At 37.2% G+C, this 16,923-nt stretch overlaps 1 protein-coding gene across 1 annotated transcript in view; it reads right to left on the reverse strand.

Annotated features, from left to right (window-relative positions):
* ALK (ALK receptor tyrosine kinase) overlaps positions 1 to 16,923 on the reverse strand; it is a gene marked incomplete at both ends in the record, with an annotated part of 722,117 nt that overhangs the window by 10,257 nt on the left and 694,937 nt on the right. Inside the window, 3 exons of the mRNA XM_083376785.1 lie at positions 13,099 to 13,228; positions 13,988 to 14,052; positions 14,880 to 14,970. Of these exons, the coding sequence (XP_083232911.1) occupies positions 13,099 to 13,228; positions 13,988 to 14,052; positions 14,880 to 14,970 (286 nt within the window). The remainder of the gene's footprint in view (positions 1 to 13,098; positions 13,229 to 13,987; positions 14,053 to 14,879; positions 14,971 to 16,923) is intronic.

Genomic DNA, 16,923 nt, shown 5'->3' on the forward strand with positions numbered 1-16,923 from the left:
GCTTTAACACACTGCATTTAAAACTTGATATCTCTAAAAAGAAAAACCAAAAACCTCACAAAGAAAAATAACAGAAGGAAAAGTCCAAGAAACAGAAATGGTTTATCCAATGGAAAAGTGAATCATATATTAGCTCAGAAGAAATAAAGTTTTGGAAACAAAAACAACAAAGAACAACAGATTTGTTCCAGGTTCAAACAAGCCACATTAAAAAAAAAAAAGAAAGACACCAACTCAGCCCTAAATGTCAGCTGACGTTATATGTCAGGAAATGTTCCCAAAACCACATTAAGTCCTTGCATAGATCTTCCATATTCTTTGTACATTTCAGTTAAGAATCTCATCTCTTTCTCTCACTCACTCACTCACTTTTCCCATAATATCTTTTATTTTGAAAATGCTGGAACCATTCATGGCCACACATACATGCACATACATGTAGTTGTGGGTGTGTATGCACTTCTGTGTATTAAGCATGATAGCAACTCTGTCAAGGAATGTTCAGCTTCTCTTCAATTATATAATCAATTTACACTGCTTTATTAACCCTGCTATATCATATTACATCAGCTCAATTACAATTGCAAGTTTTTATAAAAAATAATCAACATTTTCACTTTTTCTGAACAAGCATACCTCTACAAGCATAAAAAAGTCAATGTTAGCTAGATAAAGTTAGTTGTCTAATGCATTAAAATGAAAAGAGGAATGGATGTTCTAGAGGATAGGCACCATACGTATGTAGAACTTAGAAAGAGATAGCACATAGACAGAGATCACAGAAGAAAACAATTTAGTTTTAGAATCTGTTATCTCTGGTTGCTAAGCAAGAAAATGCCATTTATAGCTGAATGTCTAAAATCCTTCATGCTTACCAATTGTTTACCTTAAATTTAAGGCACTTAATTTATAATGCCATAAACAGGCTTTTCAAATGTGGAATTTGAAAATGTGTTCCCAGATACCTAGGAATTCTAGGAATTGCAGTCCCAACATATTTGGAGTATACCAAATTGAGGAAGCTGCAAACATTGAACGAATTAAGGGCTAATTTTATTGGGGTAACTTACTACTAGGAGTCCCCTCAAGCCTTATTATACTGGAGATTGATGTTTAAGTAAGGGATGGATCAAAAATGTTGTGAGAGTACATCAAGACTGTTTATACTCTTAGAAGCCCAGCTAAAGCAAACAGGTACCTATATTCCGTAGCAGTTATACAGAAAGATGGTGGAGGTAGATGGTCACTTTAGTGACAATGGCAAAGACATCAGTTCATACTCTATAGGAGAAGGCAGTGGCAAACTGCTCTTCTGTTTTACCTAAAAAAACTACACTCTGCCATAGTGACTGACAAAATTATGGTGGATATTGGGCCCTTCAAATATATGGTTATCAGCAGGGCTTTTTTTTCTCATAGAACGCTCAGAATGGCGTTCTGGCACCTTTTTTTGCAAAAAAAAACCCCCAAAAAACCAAAAACAAAAAGCTTTTGCACAAGCTGTGCTTGCTCCCTCTATTGGCTTTCGAAAGTCCACGAGTCATAAAAGAGCCAAGGTTGCCTACCCCTGTCCTATTGGCTTTCGAAAGCCAATAGGAATTGCTGCTGAGTGCACCAAAAGACCCGGCCAGCAAACGTTGTAGAGGCAAGTTGTCTGCAGCAAAGGCAGGAACTTTGCACCCCTCCCTGCTGCCCAGCTACACCATCTCAACTAGGTAAGATATTGGCAAATAGGATGTCAATAAACAATTTAGGCTGCATTTACATCAGGGCTTTTCAACCTTTTCAGAAATTGTACCACTTTTAGGAAATGACAATATTCAAGTACCACCAGTGCTCAACAAGGTGTCAAAAACTTGACGACTAAAAAAAAGGGGGGGATTTTGGGTTTCATTGGTTAGATTCATTTATTGTTATAGAAATGGCTAGTTTATAATGTTATAGAAAACTAAAAAGCTGAGGTTCAATGTTAATGCTTCCTTCTACTCCTGCAACAGAGGAAGTCAGAAGTCTGTGCCTTTTCTTTTTCCCTTCTCCCCCTCCCTTTTCCCTTTTTCTCTCACCCTTCGCTCACAAAAGCCCCCCCCACTCACATACACTTTGCTCACAAAAGTCTCCAGTTGCTCTCACTCACTCCTCCATCTCTTTCAAAGGCACCTCATTCAGTCTCTCCCCCACTCACTCCGTCTCTTTCAAAGGCCTCTTGCTTGCTTGCTCACTTACTGCCCCATTGCTTCCAAATGCCACTTGCTCATTCACTCACTCACTGCCCCGTCACTTCTAAACGCTTCCAAATGCCACTTGCTCACTCACTTACTGTGTTTGGAAGCGACGGGGCAGTAAGTGAATGAGTGCCAGGGCCAGAGGCCATCAGCTGTTTGGCGCTGGAGATGCTGGGAGGCCTGACACAGCTCTCTGTGGCTGGGGCATCTTCAGCTGGTGTCAGGGACGGTGTCAGAGGCCATCAGCTGTTCAGCACCAGAGAACGCTGCCACGAGGAACACAGCTCTGGGTCAGGGTTTGGAGCAGCTCCGGGTGGGGGCTCAGCATGGGCTGCGGCGTGGCAACTGCAGGGAGGGGAATCCACACAGCGGCTGTGGGGAGGAGAATGCCCGCAGCCTGTGGCTCCAAGCCGCAGGGGCGGGAATGCAAAGGACAGGCGGCGACACCGTAGCAAGAGGTGGTTCTTACAGACACCGGCATCGCTCCCAGTGACAGCACCTCTGAGTTCCAGCACCTTTTTTTTTTTTTTTTAGAAAAAAAGCACTGTGTACAGATATAGACCAGCAGAGATTACCAAGGAAATTATTTCTGGCATGATATGCAGCATTTCTAGATTTTGATAGTCCAGGGACAGACAAGATTATAAACAAAAATTATTTTTTATTGGACAGCTGCAAAAATATCAATATAATTAACCCAGTCCCGCCCTATTTTGTGATACCAAAACACCCTCATCTCCTCAAATTCCTTTTAGAAATTTTATTTTTTATATTTATTCATTTTATTTTTTTCAACTGATTCCCTATCTCTATGTTCCTTCGTAAAACATTTGCATTTGCAAATCCAGCATTGAGTAAAATAATTACTAGGCATGTGTTATTCTTTTTAGGAAACCTGAAAAACCACATGCAGGAAAATATTGCAATAAAACAATTTCTGCCAGTCTGAATTTGAGAATGAATGAGAATGTGAAGGGTCAAATAATGTAAGTATTTCGGCATTGTAGAAAATAGTCCGACAAGAACATCCATGTTCATTTTCACTGAATGCTCCAGATTGTTGATTCTCATCCTAGATGGCCAATACGCCTGGCCTCTGCCCCAGAGTGTGACATGCTCCAGCTCATGTATTCATTTATTAAATTTTATGCTGCCCATCTCTCTGCAAAGCTATATTCGGGTTTTTCCCCGCATAGAACTAAAGGTGTAGGGGCGACGTTTTGACGGAATCCCATCCATCATCATCAGGCTGGTGGCTTCTGCTTCCTTCTTCTGGGACACACACACACACACACACACACACACACACACACACACACACAGAATCCCTAGAGTTGTGAAAGGAGTAGGCTTTAAAAGCAATCCTCATCCCCAGTTAAAAGTAAATTTGTAGAAGGGAGTTCTGATTCAACAAATAGTAAATGTCTACTTAACATTACACTAGATATATTTATCAATGTGCTTTTTAAGCTGTTTGCTCTGTCTATTACAGTATATTGCTGTTCTGGAAGGTCAGTTACTCTTTGTTTGATACATCTTGGGACACGTCCCTTATATTAGGAGCAAATGTATCCCAGTTTGTTATCTGCTCTAATCCTACATTAACCTTTTTCCTTTTTTCTTTTGAAGAGATCCTTTTCAAAATACTTTGTTTTGAACATCTCTATATTTTTTTTCTCCTTTGCTGCTGAGTGGTTTACCAGTGACTACTTAAAGCAGCAAAATATTTTTTCTGCATTTTCTTCTTTTTACTGTTTAAAAAGATAAGGTACTAACTTTATTCATTGCTTATGAAATTGTTCTATCTCCAAAAGGAGATGCTTTGGATCTTCATCCTCTGTATAGAGCAACACCAGGAGCAAGACATCTGAAAGGCTTTAATCCAGCTATATCATAAACACCATCAGTATTTTAAAAGAACTTCAGCTCTCCCTCAGTAGCAGGTGGAGTGCCATCTGACCTGCCCCCCTCCCCATAATTTGGCACTATATTGTCAATCATTTTATATTTTTTTATTGCTGTGGTTTTCTTAGTTAAAAATATAGGAGTGGCTCACCATGGGTTTTCTCTGTGCAGTACGATTTAATGCTTTTCCATTGTCACTAAAGTGATCATCTACATCGTGCATCTTTCTATATGGTTCTGTCCAGTATAGGTGCCTGCTTGCTTTAACTGGGCAGATGGGATGACCTTGATACATTGGGTGACCTTGCATTTGACATACCCTCCCAATCTTCTTTGCTCATCCCTCCCAGGAACACCCCCCCCCCTTTCCATGACAAGGCAGCACAGCAGACCCTTGTGTGTGTGGGGGGGATGATTGAAAATAGACTATATATGTTTTATTTAACATTTTATGCAAAGCGTTTGTCACAGTTTGGTTTAAGGGAAAAGGAAAACCTCCTGTACTGGCTTTTATTTTATGTCTGTTGAAGTAGAAGCTCTTTCTCCACCGAGGGCAATTTAACAGAGTAATTTGTTTGAGATGTGAACCGTTTGCATCCATTTTGTAGAGAGAGGCAGAGTGCAGGGATAGCCTTAAAATGCTGAGGAAATTCATTTTCCAGTTCTTGGCTGCTCTTACTTCACCCAGATGAAAGAATGAGGCAGCCAGCTAGAAAGAATGTAGCCGCTGTTTGCAAGAATAGGCTGGGAAGAGTTAAAGTAACACCTTCCCTTGTTAGGTCAAACTATGTAAAAGGTGACTGCAAAACAAATTGATTCCATTGTTCAGCATAATCACTGTTCTGAGCACCAAGTTGCACGACACAACAGAGGGAAATTAATGCTTTTCTTTGCCAAACTTCTCCCGATTGCTTTTCTAATGCACAGAAAGCTTTTAACTGCTTAGGAGACAGTTTTATGTTCTGAGCTTCTGTTCATTTCAGTTGTGAGGATATGAACAGTCATGTATTTCTACCTCTATTAGTATCATATTCTTGCAGGAATAAGATCTTTCCATTAAAAATGTTCTGAATTAAATTGAAATGGACTTGGAAGAGCTGAAAGAAAAATAGTTAAGTCTAGCTAAAAACAAAACAAAACAAAACAAATAAAGTATGGTTTGAGTAAGCTTTTAGTTTATCATAAGGGTAGCATTCAGCTTCTTTTGTAGCCATGAGAGAGCTATTAAAAATCATGCCACCAACATTTAAAAGCAAAAATCTTTGTTTAAAGAGAAATTATATGAAAATAAAGCATAGTGTAGTGAGTAAGGCATCATGCACTGATGCCACATTCCTTAGTGGAAAATTACTTTTGACAGTTGCAGAAAGATTGCCTGCTCTGGTCTATGCCATTAATGGTATTCATAGATCTGTCTCTCTTCCCTGTGTATACAATGGCCTTATGCTTTCATTAAAACCCGTGTGCATGAGAATTCATTTCTTCTGGGGGCGGGGCCAGTGCCGTGGCGGGACAACACTTCCTTTGGAAGCTCCCAAAGGATTGTCGCTTTTCAGCTGTTTGGGGGGTCTGTCTGAGTTTCAGACAGATCAGAGCCATCCTGTAGGGACGGTGAAGAAGGGAGGCACAGTTTTGGCAGCACAGGAGGGATCACAACCTCCTGGAGAGCCGACGGAAGCTTCCCGGACCAGCAGCTGTCAGACAGCCATTGCGAGCCATCACAAGCCGGGCTGGCCACTTGGAAGATCTTGAAAGTAATTTTGGAGGACTGCCTGGGTGAGATGATTGAGAAACCTTAAATGCTGGAAACTGTGGGGGCGGGGAAATGAGAAGAATTTGAAGCTGTGGAGAAGTAGAGGGCGGAGCGGATTTTTAAACTGCTCCTTTTCTGGAACTGCAGCAGCGGATAACAATGGAAGGCAAAAGAAGGCAATGAATCAAGTATCTCGGGTGAGAATACTCTTGAAGCTTAGGAAAAAAATAAGGGAGAGTAAGTGACCTTGAATGACAGCTAGTGGACTCACTCATAAGAAGTTTACAGAGTCTGTTTTTTAGTTTGTGGAATGGTGGATTGTTTTTCACTTGGGAGACCATATTTTTGATTTTCTCTTCTTTTGGACTAAGGCATGGAGATTCTGAAGTGAACAAAGAACATAACCTGTATGGATTATTATTTTTTCTTTTTTTAAGATATAAGGATATTTGGCTTTTCCTTCTCTTTTTCATTCCTTTTCCCTTTGTTCTCACCTTTTTTTGTCGCTGAAATTTTTCGTACTCTTTTTTTTGGGGGGAGCACATTTGGATTATAATACCCCATCAACATTTGGATTACAAACTACTGGAGAAAATGAAGAAGACCACAACACACCCAGCAACATCTGCCCTAATATCACAGAGTCTGGTGGCACAGAAACCACTGGACAATACAACGCAGCAAGATAGATCTAACATGGAATTGAAAAATATGATGCTGGCTCTACACACAGACTTCAAAGAAGGGGTTGGTAAAGTAGAAGAGGACCTATAAGAGGTCAAAGAACTGATGGATAAAAATGAACAAAGATTGCAACAAGCTGAAGAAAGAATTGAATTAACAGATAAGAGACTAGATGAGATGGATATCCGACTTACATTAACAGACAGGAATCAGGAAAAAATGATCATCGCTTTAGAGAAGGATAGAGCTGATTATTATTTAAGATTCCAAAATGTTGAAGAAGAAAAGGGAGAGAACCTAGCAGATGTAATGGCGGGAATATTAGCAGAAGCATTGGAGGAAAGCAAGGAAAAGATAATTAATGATATAGATGAGATATTTAGAATACATACTAGATATGCAATGAGAAATACTCTCCCCAGAGAAGTGCATATAAGATTTACTAAAAAAGCATTAAGGGCAGATATACTACAGAAGCTGAGAAATGTTAAAATAAAATACAAAGGAAAAGAGATAGTGATGTTAAAACAGATCCCAAGAAGAATGAGAGACCTGAGAAAGGAGTATCAATTTCTGACACAATGCTTAATTAAAAAGGGATAAATTTTAGATGGTTAATACCAGAAGGAGTAGTGATAAATTGGCAAGAACAGAGACATAGACTGGACACATTAGAGAAAGCAGAACTTTTCTATGATCAGTACTTTGGGCAGCAAGAAGAAGAAAGGCTGAGAGGGGAAAGAGTAATCAGACAGCAAGGAGACGAGACAGAGAAGCAATGGAGTAAGTATAGCATAGAACAGGAGGAAAGGGTGTTGAGAGAAGGGACAAGAGCAAAAGAGGCAAAAGAGCAAAGAGAGATGAGAATAACAAGAGCAACTAAAGCTTCAAATAAATAATCATGGAAGAAGAGATAAAAGCAATTTCAATAAATGTAAATGGACTAAATTCGGCTATAAAAAGAAATAGAACAATAAATAAATTGGGGAAATTAAAAATGGACATAATTTGCTTACAAGAAGTTCATATTAAGAAACAACATAAAAATCTACTAGAATATCCAAAATTGGGAGAATTATATACCTCACTTGCAGATCAGAGTAAAAGAGGTGTGGTATTATATATTCAAAAAGCAATAAAAACTACATTGATATATTCAGATGAAGAAGGGCAAATTTTAATGGTGGAAGTAATTATGAATTGTAAAAAAACTTTATTGGTAGCGATTTACTCCCCAAATGAAAACCAAGAAAACTTCTATTCAAAATTACACCAGAAAATAATAGAATTGGAATTCAAAAGCATATATATAATTGGAGATTTCAATGCTATTGTAAAGGCCGGGCTGGATTATAATACGACAAAAAAAAACAACAAAAAAAAAACAAGACCCTAAGGAGAACACTTCCAAAATCTTTTCATAATATGATGGACGAATTAAATATATTAGATGTTTGGAGAGAAAAATATCCGGAAAAAGAAGCAATATACATTCTATTCTAACAGACACCTGTCCTGATCGAGAATAGATATGATATGGACATAAATAGTCTTATTTACAAGTACACAAAATATAAACATAGAAACAAACACATGGGCGGACCACAACCCAGTCACAATTACACGGAAAGGACAAAAAAAAAGAACAAGATGGACATTAAATCAAACTGTATTGAATGGAAAAGACTTCCAGCAATATATGGAAAAAGAAATGACTTTCTTCTTTAAGGAAAACAAAACAGAAGATATCTCACTTCAAAATGTATGAGATACGGCGAAAGCGTACATGAGAGGACTTGCTATATCTTATATGGGGAAAAAGAATAAACAGAAAAGACAAATTAGGGAAAAACTGGAGGAAGAATATAAGACTCTTGAGAAAGAATTACAGAAAGATGCTCAAAACAAAAAGATAAAAAATTTAATGGAGTTGAACAAGCATAAAATGAACTTAATAGAAAATGAAGAAGTGGCAATGAAAATAAAGGCAGCTAAACAAACCTTTTTTGAACATGCAAACAAACCAGGGAGATGGTTGACATATAAAATTAAAAAGGAAAAAGAGAAGAGATGGATTAAACAACTGGAAGATGCCAAGGGGACTGTACAACACCGGAATGAAGAAAGAAAAAAAAAGCTTGGGAATATTATGAAAATCTATATAAGCAACAAGCAGTTCCAGATGATAGGATAAAACAATTCTTGGGAAAAACAGAGATACCTAAAGTACCGGAGAAATTTAAAAAGCTACTAGAAGAGAAAATAATAATGATGGAATTAACAGAAGTAATTAAAAAACAAAACAAAAGCAAAACATCAGGACCAAATGGGATACCAGCGGAACTATATAGAACATTGCAGGAACTGTTAGGCAATGTAATGCTGGAACTCTATAATGAACTCCTCTCTGAAGCTAAGATACCAGATTCGTGGTCGGAAGCACTTATTACCCTGACACCAAAGGAAGAAACGGAAATACAGAAAATAAAGAACTATAGACCGATTTCCTTGCTGAATGTGGACTATAAAATATTCACATAAATCATGGCCGAAAGACTTAAAAAGTTTTTAAACAAATTTATACATTTGGATCAAAATGAGTTCCTGCCCAAAAGACAGATTAGAGACAATATGCGAATTATATTAAGCACATTAGAATACTATGAAACACATCCCCAAAAACAGATGGCATTGATGTTTTTGGATGTGCAGAAAGCATTCGATAATGTGAATTGGCAATTCATGATAAGACAACTACAGATTATGGATTTTGGGGAGAAATTTATAAATGTAATTAAAGCAATCTACAATAAGCAAATAGCCAAAATAGATTAATGGAGATATGACTGAAAAGATTAATATTATGAAGGGAACAAGGCAGGGATGCCCTTTATCCCCATTATTGTTTGTATTGACACTAGAAATACTAAATAGAACTATAAGAGAATAAGGATATAAAAGGTATGAAAGTTAAGAGAGAAGAATATAAACTACAAGCTTTTGCAGATGATCTAGCATTTATCTTGGAGGAGCCACTAGAGACAGGACCTGTATTATTAGAACAAATAGAAAAATATGGTGAGGTAGCAGTTTTGAAGATTAATAAAGATAAAACAAAAATGTTAGTGAAAAATATTACTGAAAAACAAAAAACAAAAAGAATTGATGGGAAAGTTAGAGATACAGATTGTAAAGAAGGCAAAATATCTGGGGATTCACCTGACAGCAAGATGTATAACAATTAAAGAAGATAACTATTATAAATTGAAAAGACAAATTGAAGTAGATTTGGATAAATGGAAAAAGGTACAACTATCATTAATGGGTAGGATTGCAATAATCAAAATGAATATATTACCATGATTGTTGCTTTGTTTTCAACAATACCAATAAGATTGGAAAAGAAATATTTTGAGGGGCTAAACAAAATAATTTTGAAATATATTTGGCAGGGGAAAAAAGCAAGGATTAATTTAAAAATGTTACAGGATTCAAGACTCAGAGGTGGGTTTAGCTTACCTAATTGGGAATTATATTACCAGGCTACAGCAATGTCATGGATGAGAGAATGGATTTTACTGAGGAATTCTAGATTATTGACATGATTTACAGTTGGGATGGCATGCGTTCATATGGTATGGGAAAAATAGAATACACAGCTATTTCCAGAGACATCATATCAGGAATTCTTTATTGATGGTTTGGGAGAAAATAAAGAGAAAGCATTACTTGAAGATTCCAGATTGGCTCTCAAGTATGGAAGCATTAATACACCCCAATATGTTTAACATGGGAAACATTATAAGATATAAAGACCTACTAACAGACACGGGGAAGCTGAAAACCAAACAACAATTAGAGGAACAAGGAATAAAGATGGATTGGTACATGAGAACGCAAATACAATCTAGATATGAAAAAGATGCTAAAATAGATGGTTTTAATTTGGGGAGAACAGAGTTAGATGAAATACTTACGGGAACTGAAGCAAAATGGATTAAAAAATGTATAGCTACTTATTATATAGGGAATTAGAGGAGGAGCAAGTTAAGGAGTCAATGATAAAATGGTCAAGAAATTTTGGATATACGATTGAATATGTAATAGAAAATTAATGTTATTATACCTAATATAGATATTGAAAATCTAAGGAGAGGAACTGCTCAGACATTACCCCTGAATTTTATCGGAAGAGGAATGGGAGGGAAGAAAGGAGAGGAGAGAGGGAAGAGATGAGAGGAGGGGGAAGGAAGTAGGAAGGTTAGAGGAAAAGAGGAGGAGAAGTGGGGAGAAACGGGAGGGGAGTGGTGAGGGAAAGAGGAGAGGAGAGGAAGAAGAGGGAAGTAGGAAAGAAAGGAGAAAGGGAGAAAGAAAGTAGAGAAGAGGAAAGAGAGAGAAGGAGGGTGGATACAGTGAAAGGGGAAATGGATCAGCAGCACTCAAACTTACGTGTATGTATGTATTGCGGTATATTTGTTGACTTGTTTGTGGAAGAAATGGAAAAATAAAAATAATTTAAAAAAGAATTCATTTCTTCTGGTATTCTTGTTCATAGGCGAAGTTTGATGTGAAAGTGATCATTTAAAGAATATTTCATTCACAATGAAATGAGTATGTTTTCTTTGTTCTTTTGTCTTGTGAACTAGCAAAACTAGAAATACCCTGAAAAAACTAGAAACTATGAAGCAAAAGAACTGGGAAAGTTTAGCCTTGAGAATAAAAAATGACTGAGCTGGATGTAATAGCACACTTCAGTACCTGAAAGGATGATGCACAGAAGGTCAAGACCACTTTTTTATCACCAAAAGTGCAGGACACAAAATAATGGATTTAAGCTACAGGAAGTAGAATCCAGTTGAATATTAGACATGGGAACTAATTACCTACAGAAGTTGTGCTTACTCCTTTACCCCAAGTTTTCAAAGAGAGGCTATGCCACTGATTTAACCACACAGTGTACACTATAATGGTAATGGTGTTCAAGGCCCTACATGGCATGGGTAATGGTGTTCAAGGCCCTACATGGCATGGGTCCGGAGTACCTCAGGGATCACCTGCTGCCGGCGTCACCTTCCCTCCGCCCTGTGCGTTCCCACAGAGACGGCCTCCTCAGGGTGCCACCAGTCAGAGAATGTCGTCTGGTGGCCCCCAGGGGGAGGTCCTTCTCTGTGGGTGTGCCGGATTTGTGGAACCGTTTACCGGTTGAGCTCCGGATGGTGCCCAACCTTCGCTCCTTCCGACGCGATCTGAAGACTCACTTATTCGAACAAGCTGGCCTGGCCTGATGGGGGGGGGGATTTTACTGTTGTTTTAGCTGGGCATTGTGTTTAATTCTTTTTAACTTTTGTATCTTTGTAATTTTATATGTTTGCCCTGTTCACCGCCCTGAGTTCTTCAGGAGAAGGGCGGTATATAAATAAAATTATTATTATTATTATTATTATAAAATGTCAATGGTACAAAAATATATATCCCACAGCATAATATATAAAGTAATATTGAATAGAATCAAAATATCATCACCACCACTAACAGCAGCAAAAGCAGCAGCAAAACTATTAACCAATGGTATAATTCTTCAAAGGTTTCTGGAAGAGCTGGTTTTCCATGGAAAACCAAAATTACATATATGTAGAAGGTGCTGGTCAGTAGTGGGGAAGACACTACAGTATAATAACTTAAAAATCTCATATTGTTATGTTATTAACACAGACAACAAATCTTCAGATATCTTGGCAACTTATAGTACATTTTTCAGTGGAGGTGAGGGAACAGCAACACAAATTCTGAGGTGACACTTCAACCATAATAATGGAATTATATCGTCTTGATTTTATTTCAGCAATGCTGTTTTGTTATGCATGAGAAATAATCCTATGTATCTTCAATGTTCAAGGTACATAGAATTATTTCTTTGGAATCACCAGCAGTAGTCTACTTTAAGTAGTCTTTCATCCTACTTGGCAAACATGGAAGCAATGTCAGATATAACTAATAAAATAACCTTCACTAACCTACTGCCCTCCATTATTTCCCAGAATTCCCTTTGTCAATGCTAAATTTGCCCCCCATGCTGGCTAAGAATTCTGGAACCTGTAGAATTCTCGTAGAGTTGCACAAGTGAAGAATAGTCCCTGGAATTATATAACATTGCTCTTATAGAGTAGTAATAGTGCTCTCTCTTTTAGTGCAGGCTAGTCTTTGAATCAGCAATACACCAACAGTAGCAGAGTTAGAGTTGGTTCACTTTATGTGCGAAATGTTGCTCCTAAATATATGCTAAATCAACTTTCCTCCAGAGTAATTGCTGGTGAATTGTTCACTTAATCAATCTATTGTTCACTTCCCTAATCAGCAACATAAGACCTGCTCAATTTAATCTGTCAAAGTACTAAAAATTCTTGTAATGCACTGCAGCTTTTAAAAGCAAATATTGGAACATTGGCAAAAAGAAGTAGGCTATATTTAAGTTAGGTAAAACTTTCAACGTGAACTGGAAGCTGAGACTATACTGAACTATATTTTTTTTCTTACCGGCTTTGGCCGTGTCTCCCTCAGGAAAGATTTCAAGTCTCCTCCAGCCATAAGCTCCAGCAAAATAAAGCGAGGCAGAGCTTGTAAGCTCACTCCAATGCAGCGTACAATATTCTGGTGATTGAACTTGCTGCAAGGAAAATTGAGGAGGAAAAAAAACTTTTAATGCAAAAGACACAGATTGAGCTTGTGGGTTGTTGTTTTTTTTTAGTTCTCTTGCTCTCATGGCGCATTGGACTCAGTGCCCATCACATTTGGCCACAGCGGACATTATAAAATTGCAGATCAATATTTGTGTTAAGCCAGATCAATGTAGTCTGGTGGTCAAAAGCAAACTGCTGATGGATTGGACTATAGAAGAATATTGCAACCCAAATAATAATTTGGTCAGTGATTTTTTTATATGGAAAATAATAATAAAATAAAATAACCATTTTCTTCCCCTCCAAGAAAGAAAGAAATAGTGAATAAAGTTAGTCTTATGATATTTTGGTGGTAATTACAAAATTATTACTATCACTGAAATAAAATATGCACTTTGCAAAAATGTTATTCTTTACTATGCTGAGAATTTCAAGTATTCCTTGTAATCTTAAGAGACTCTTTAACAAACCAGGAAAGCTGAGATTTTAAGCTAATCTCAGTGTTATGCTTAGGAGATAATCTTAGCCCCATCTCTTATGAATGATAGTCCTCATAGAGAACAATCCTATAGGCAGATGGTAAAGTTTGTAGAAAATAAGAGAAATGCAATTGCTTTGGTCAATTGTACAGCATTATATGTGATTCATCTGTATAAAATCTGGAGAGTAAAAATGACCAGTGCTTTTAATACTAGTAAATGTGCGTTTAAGGTAGAAAAGCAGGCAATCAATTTGAATTAACATACCTTATTATTAGAGCTTCCATCAGGAAATCCAACTCATCTTGCTCTGAGCAAACCTCTGGTAATGTCTAGTCAAGAAAAAAGGAAAGTGAAATTTCTTTCATGTGGAAAGTTTTTTATATACCACCTTTCCAAAGACAATTCTAAGCCATTTAAAAGATACCTAAATCTTTAGAAACTCTCTATTAGAAATTATTTATAGAAACTCCCCGTATAAATTTTATATAGAAACTCGACTATTTAGCATAGTCTGGGTGGAATGATGAGAAATGCAGTTCAACACCATTCGCAATCTCCAAATTGAGAAAGCATACTATCAGAAAAAAAATCTGGATTTAATATATATGTCTCAGACAGTAATAACCACAAACATTTTCTTCCATCACTCTACTAGAGAAAAATGTCAGCTTTCTGTTTGCACATCAATAACAACATAGGGTGGTGAACTGTGACAGGATAAGGATGTTGAATAGGAAAAAGTCTGAGCCAGCTTCCCAAATGATAGTTCTATAGGTGCCAGATTAAATGGTCATAATTCCCAACCACCATGGACAACAGCCACTGATATAGAAGTTATGAGAGTCACAATGACAATACATCTGGAGGACACTAGAGAGGAGAACACAATCAAAAGTATTTCTTGCTTGGGATCAGTTATATTTGAAAGAACCAGAATTGCAAAAAAAAAACATCCTTGTGAATGAAAATTAATAACTTTTATGAACTTCAGCAATAATAACCTGAGTGGCAGTTCTGGATTCTTCATACCACCATGTCCATAATCAGGAATACATTCACTATTTTCCCCTCAGAGAAACTAGAAAATGAACTCAACCATAGTCCTTTCTTTGACGAGGTATGTCCCATGAGGCAGATTTGTCTCACCAAAACTTACTTTTACAGCCACTTGAAGAGGAGTGGGGTCAGTGGGGATCCCAATCACCTGACCTTCATACACTTCCCCAAAAGCTCCATGGCCTAGACCCCTGGCAAGATCAGAAAAGGGAAGATGATTTTGACATAACCCAAAGGCACAATTCTTACAATATATATTCTTAAATATATACTAGAATGTTCAAATGGAAAAGACTTGGTGTTTTATTAACTGCATTGAACTATTAGGTAAATAGTGAAATATTTCTTAATGAAGTCTTACTATTGGATATAGGAGCTACTGGGGAGATATTTTAAAAAAGGAGCCAATTTCACTAGACCCACATAGTCATACCACTGCCAGTCTTTCTTCTGTCATTTGCAGTACCAGCAGCTGTTATATACAAAAGAACAACAATTTTTGATAATAGAGAACAAGATTCGTGTAAGCCTTATCAAGTATGAAATACCTAGGTTTGCTTTTTTCAGGTTTAAAATGGATGAGACTCAGTCATGGTTTTCTATGCTAGAATGGATTTCATTCACATGCCTATAAGGGAGTTCAATTTTTAAATATCCTATGGAGAAAAAACATCATTCCAAGTTTAAAAAAAAATCCTAGCACAGCAGGATGTCAACTAGGTTAGAATCTTTTCCCCCTGAAATGTTACATCTTGCTATTCTTTCAAGTGATGCATACCTTGAAAGATAAGAACCCATACTCTGGATCCTGAAATAAGCAGGAACCAAGACAGCACATATATTTTAAACACAGGAAAACTGCCTATTTCCCAGTTATCTGAAATACAGTTTTCACATTATATGTAAAAGAAGTCCCATGGATAATATATTACTATATGGTACATTATTCTATAATTCTAAAATTTAGAAGTTAGCAAATCAGGGTAATAGAAGCTACATTAGAAATGTGAGTTGGTATGCCAACCCAGGCTGTTTAGAAAGCACTCTTGGAAATACCTAAAAATATCATGAAACTATGAGTGCCAGTTTATTTATTCTCATGTAGTCAATAATTACATTCCAGTTCTAGTTCATTATTTTTAGAGAATTGGGTGGGAAAAGGAGAACTAGAATGCCACAGTTTCCAAAAGAGGTAGGTGTACTAGTTTTTTTGGAACCTAAGAAAAACAAACCAGCAAGCAATGTCAGCAATGTCAAACACACCACCCCCAAATCTTGTGACATCTAAAACCTGATTCTTTTTTTAACAATATGCTTCATAACAACAACTCTTGTCAGTAGTTCCATCCAGGAACCATTTCAACAACATAATAAACAAGTAGAATGCAGTTGATCTTGTTAATGTTGGTTAAGGTGCAGTATTGCCCACAGCCAGAAGTTCAAGGTTGACTCAGCCATCCATCCTTCTGTGTTCAGCAAAATGAGGACCCAGATTGTTGGAGGAAATATTCAAATAATGCTTCTTCAGATAAACCACCCAGAGAGTGCTGTAAAGCGCTAAGGGATAGTATATAAGCCTAAATGGTATGGGGTGGTATATAAGCCTAAATGCTGTGGGGTGATATATAAGCCTAAATGCTGTGGGGTGGTATATAAGCCTAAATGCTGTGGGGTGGTATATAAGCCTAAATGCTATGGGGTGGTATATAAGCCTAAATGCTATGGGGTGGTATATAAGCCTAAATGCTATGGGGTGGTATATAAGCCTAAATGTTTAACCTAATTTTGAACCTCACCATCTTCAAGAAGATCTTGAAAAGAAGATGGAACCAAATAGGTATGATTTTATTGGATAATAGCAACACGAGCAAAGTATAATCTTTTGTTCAGCCTTGAACCTTAATATGGCATTCATATTAAGGATGAAGGGGAAGATAGGAAAGAAGTTTGGATCAGATGGAAACTGTATTATGCAGTCATTTTATCCGGTGCCACTAATTCCCTACCCAGATATTCAGAATGAAACTACAGTTGCTTGTATTAAAAATGGTGCTCAGTGGCACAGAAACATGAACCAAATCAAATTCCCCCTGTGTCTCTCCTGACTTATGTCATCCATCCAAATGACTGTTGTGTCAGTAGCT

Source organism: Vipera ursinii (genome assembly GCF_947247035.1).
Source record: "Vipera ursinii genome assembly, chromosome: 1".
Taxonomy (NCBI): Eukaryota; Metazoa; Chordata; class Lepidosauria; order Squamata; family Viperidae; genus Vipera; species Vipera ursinii.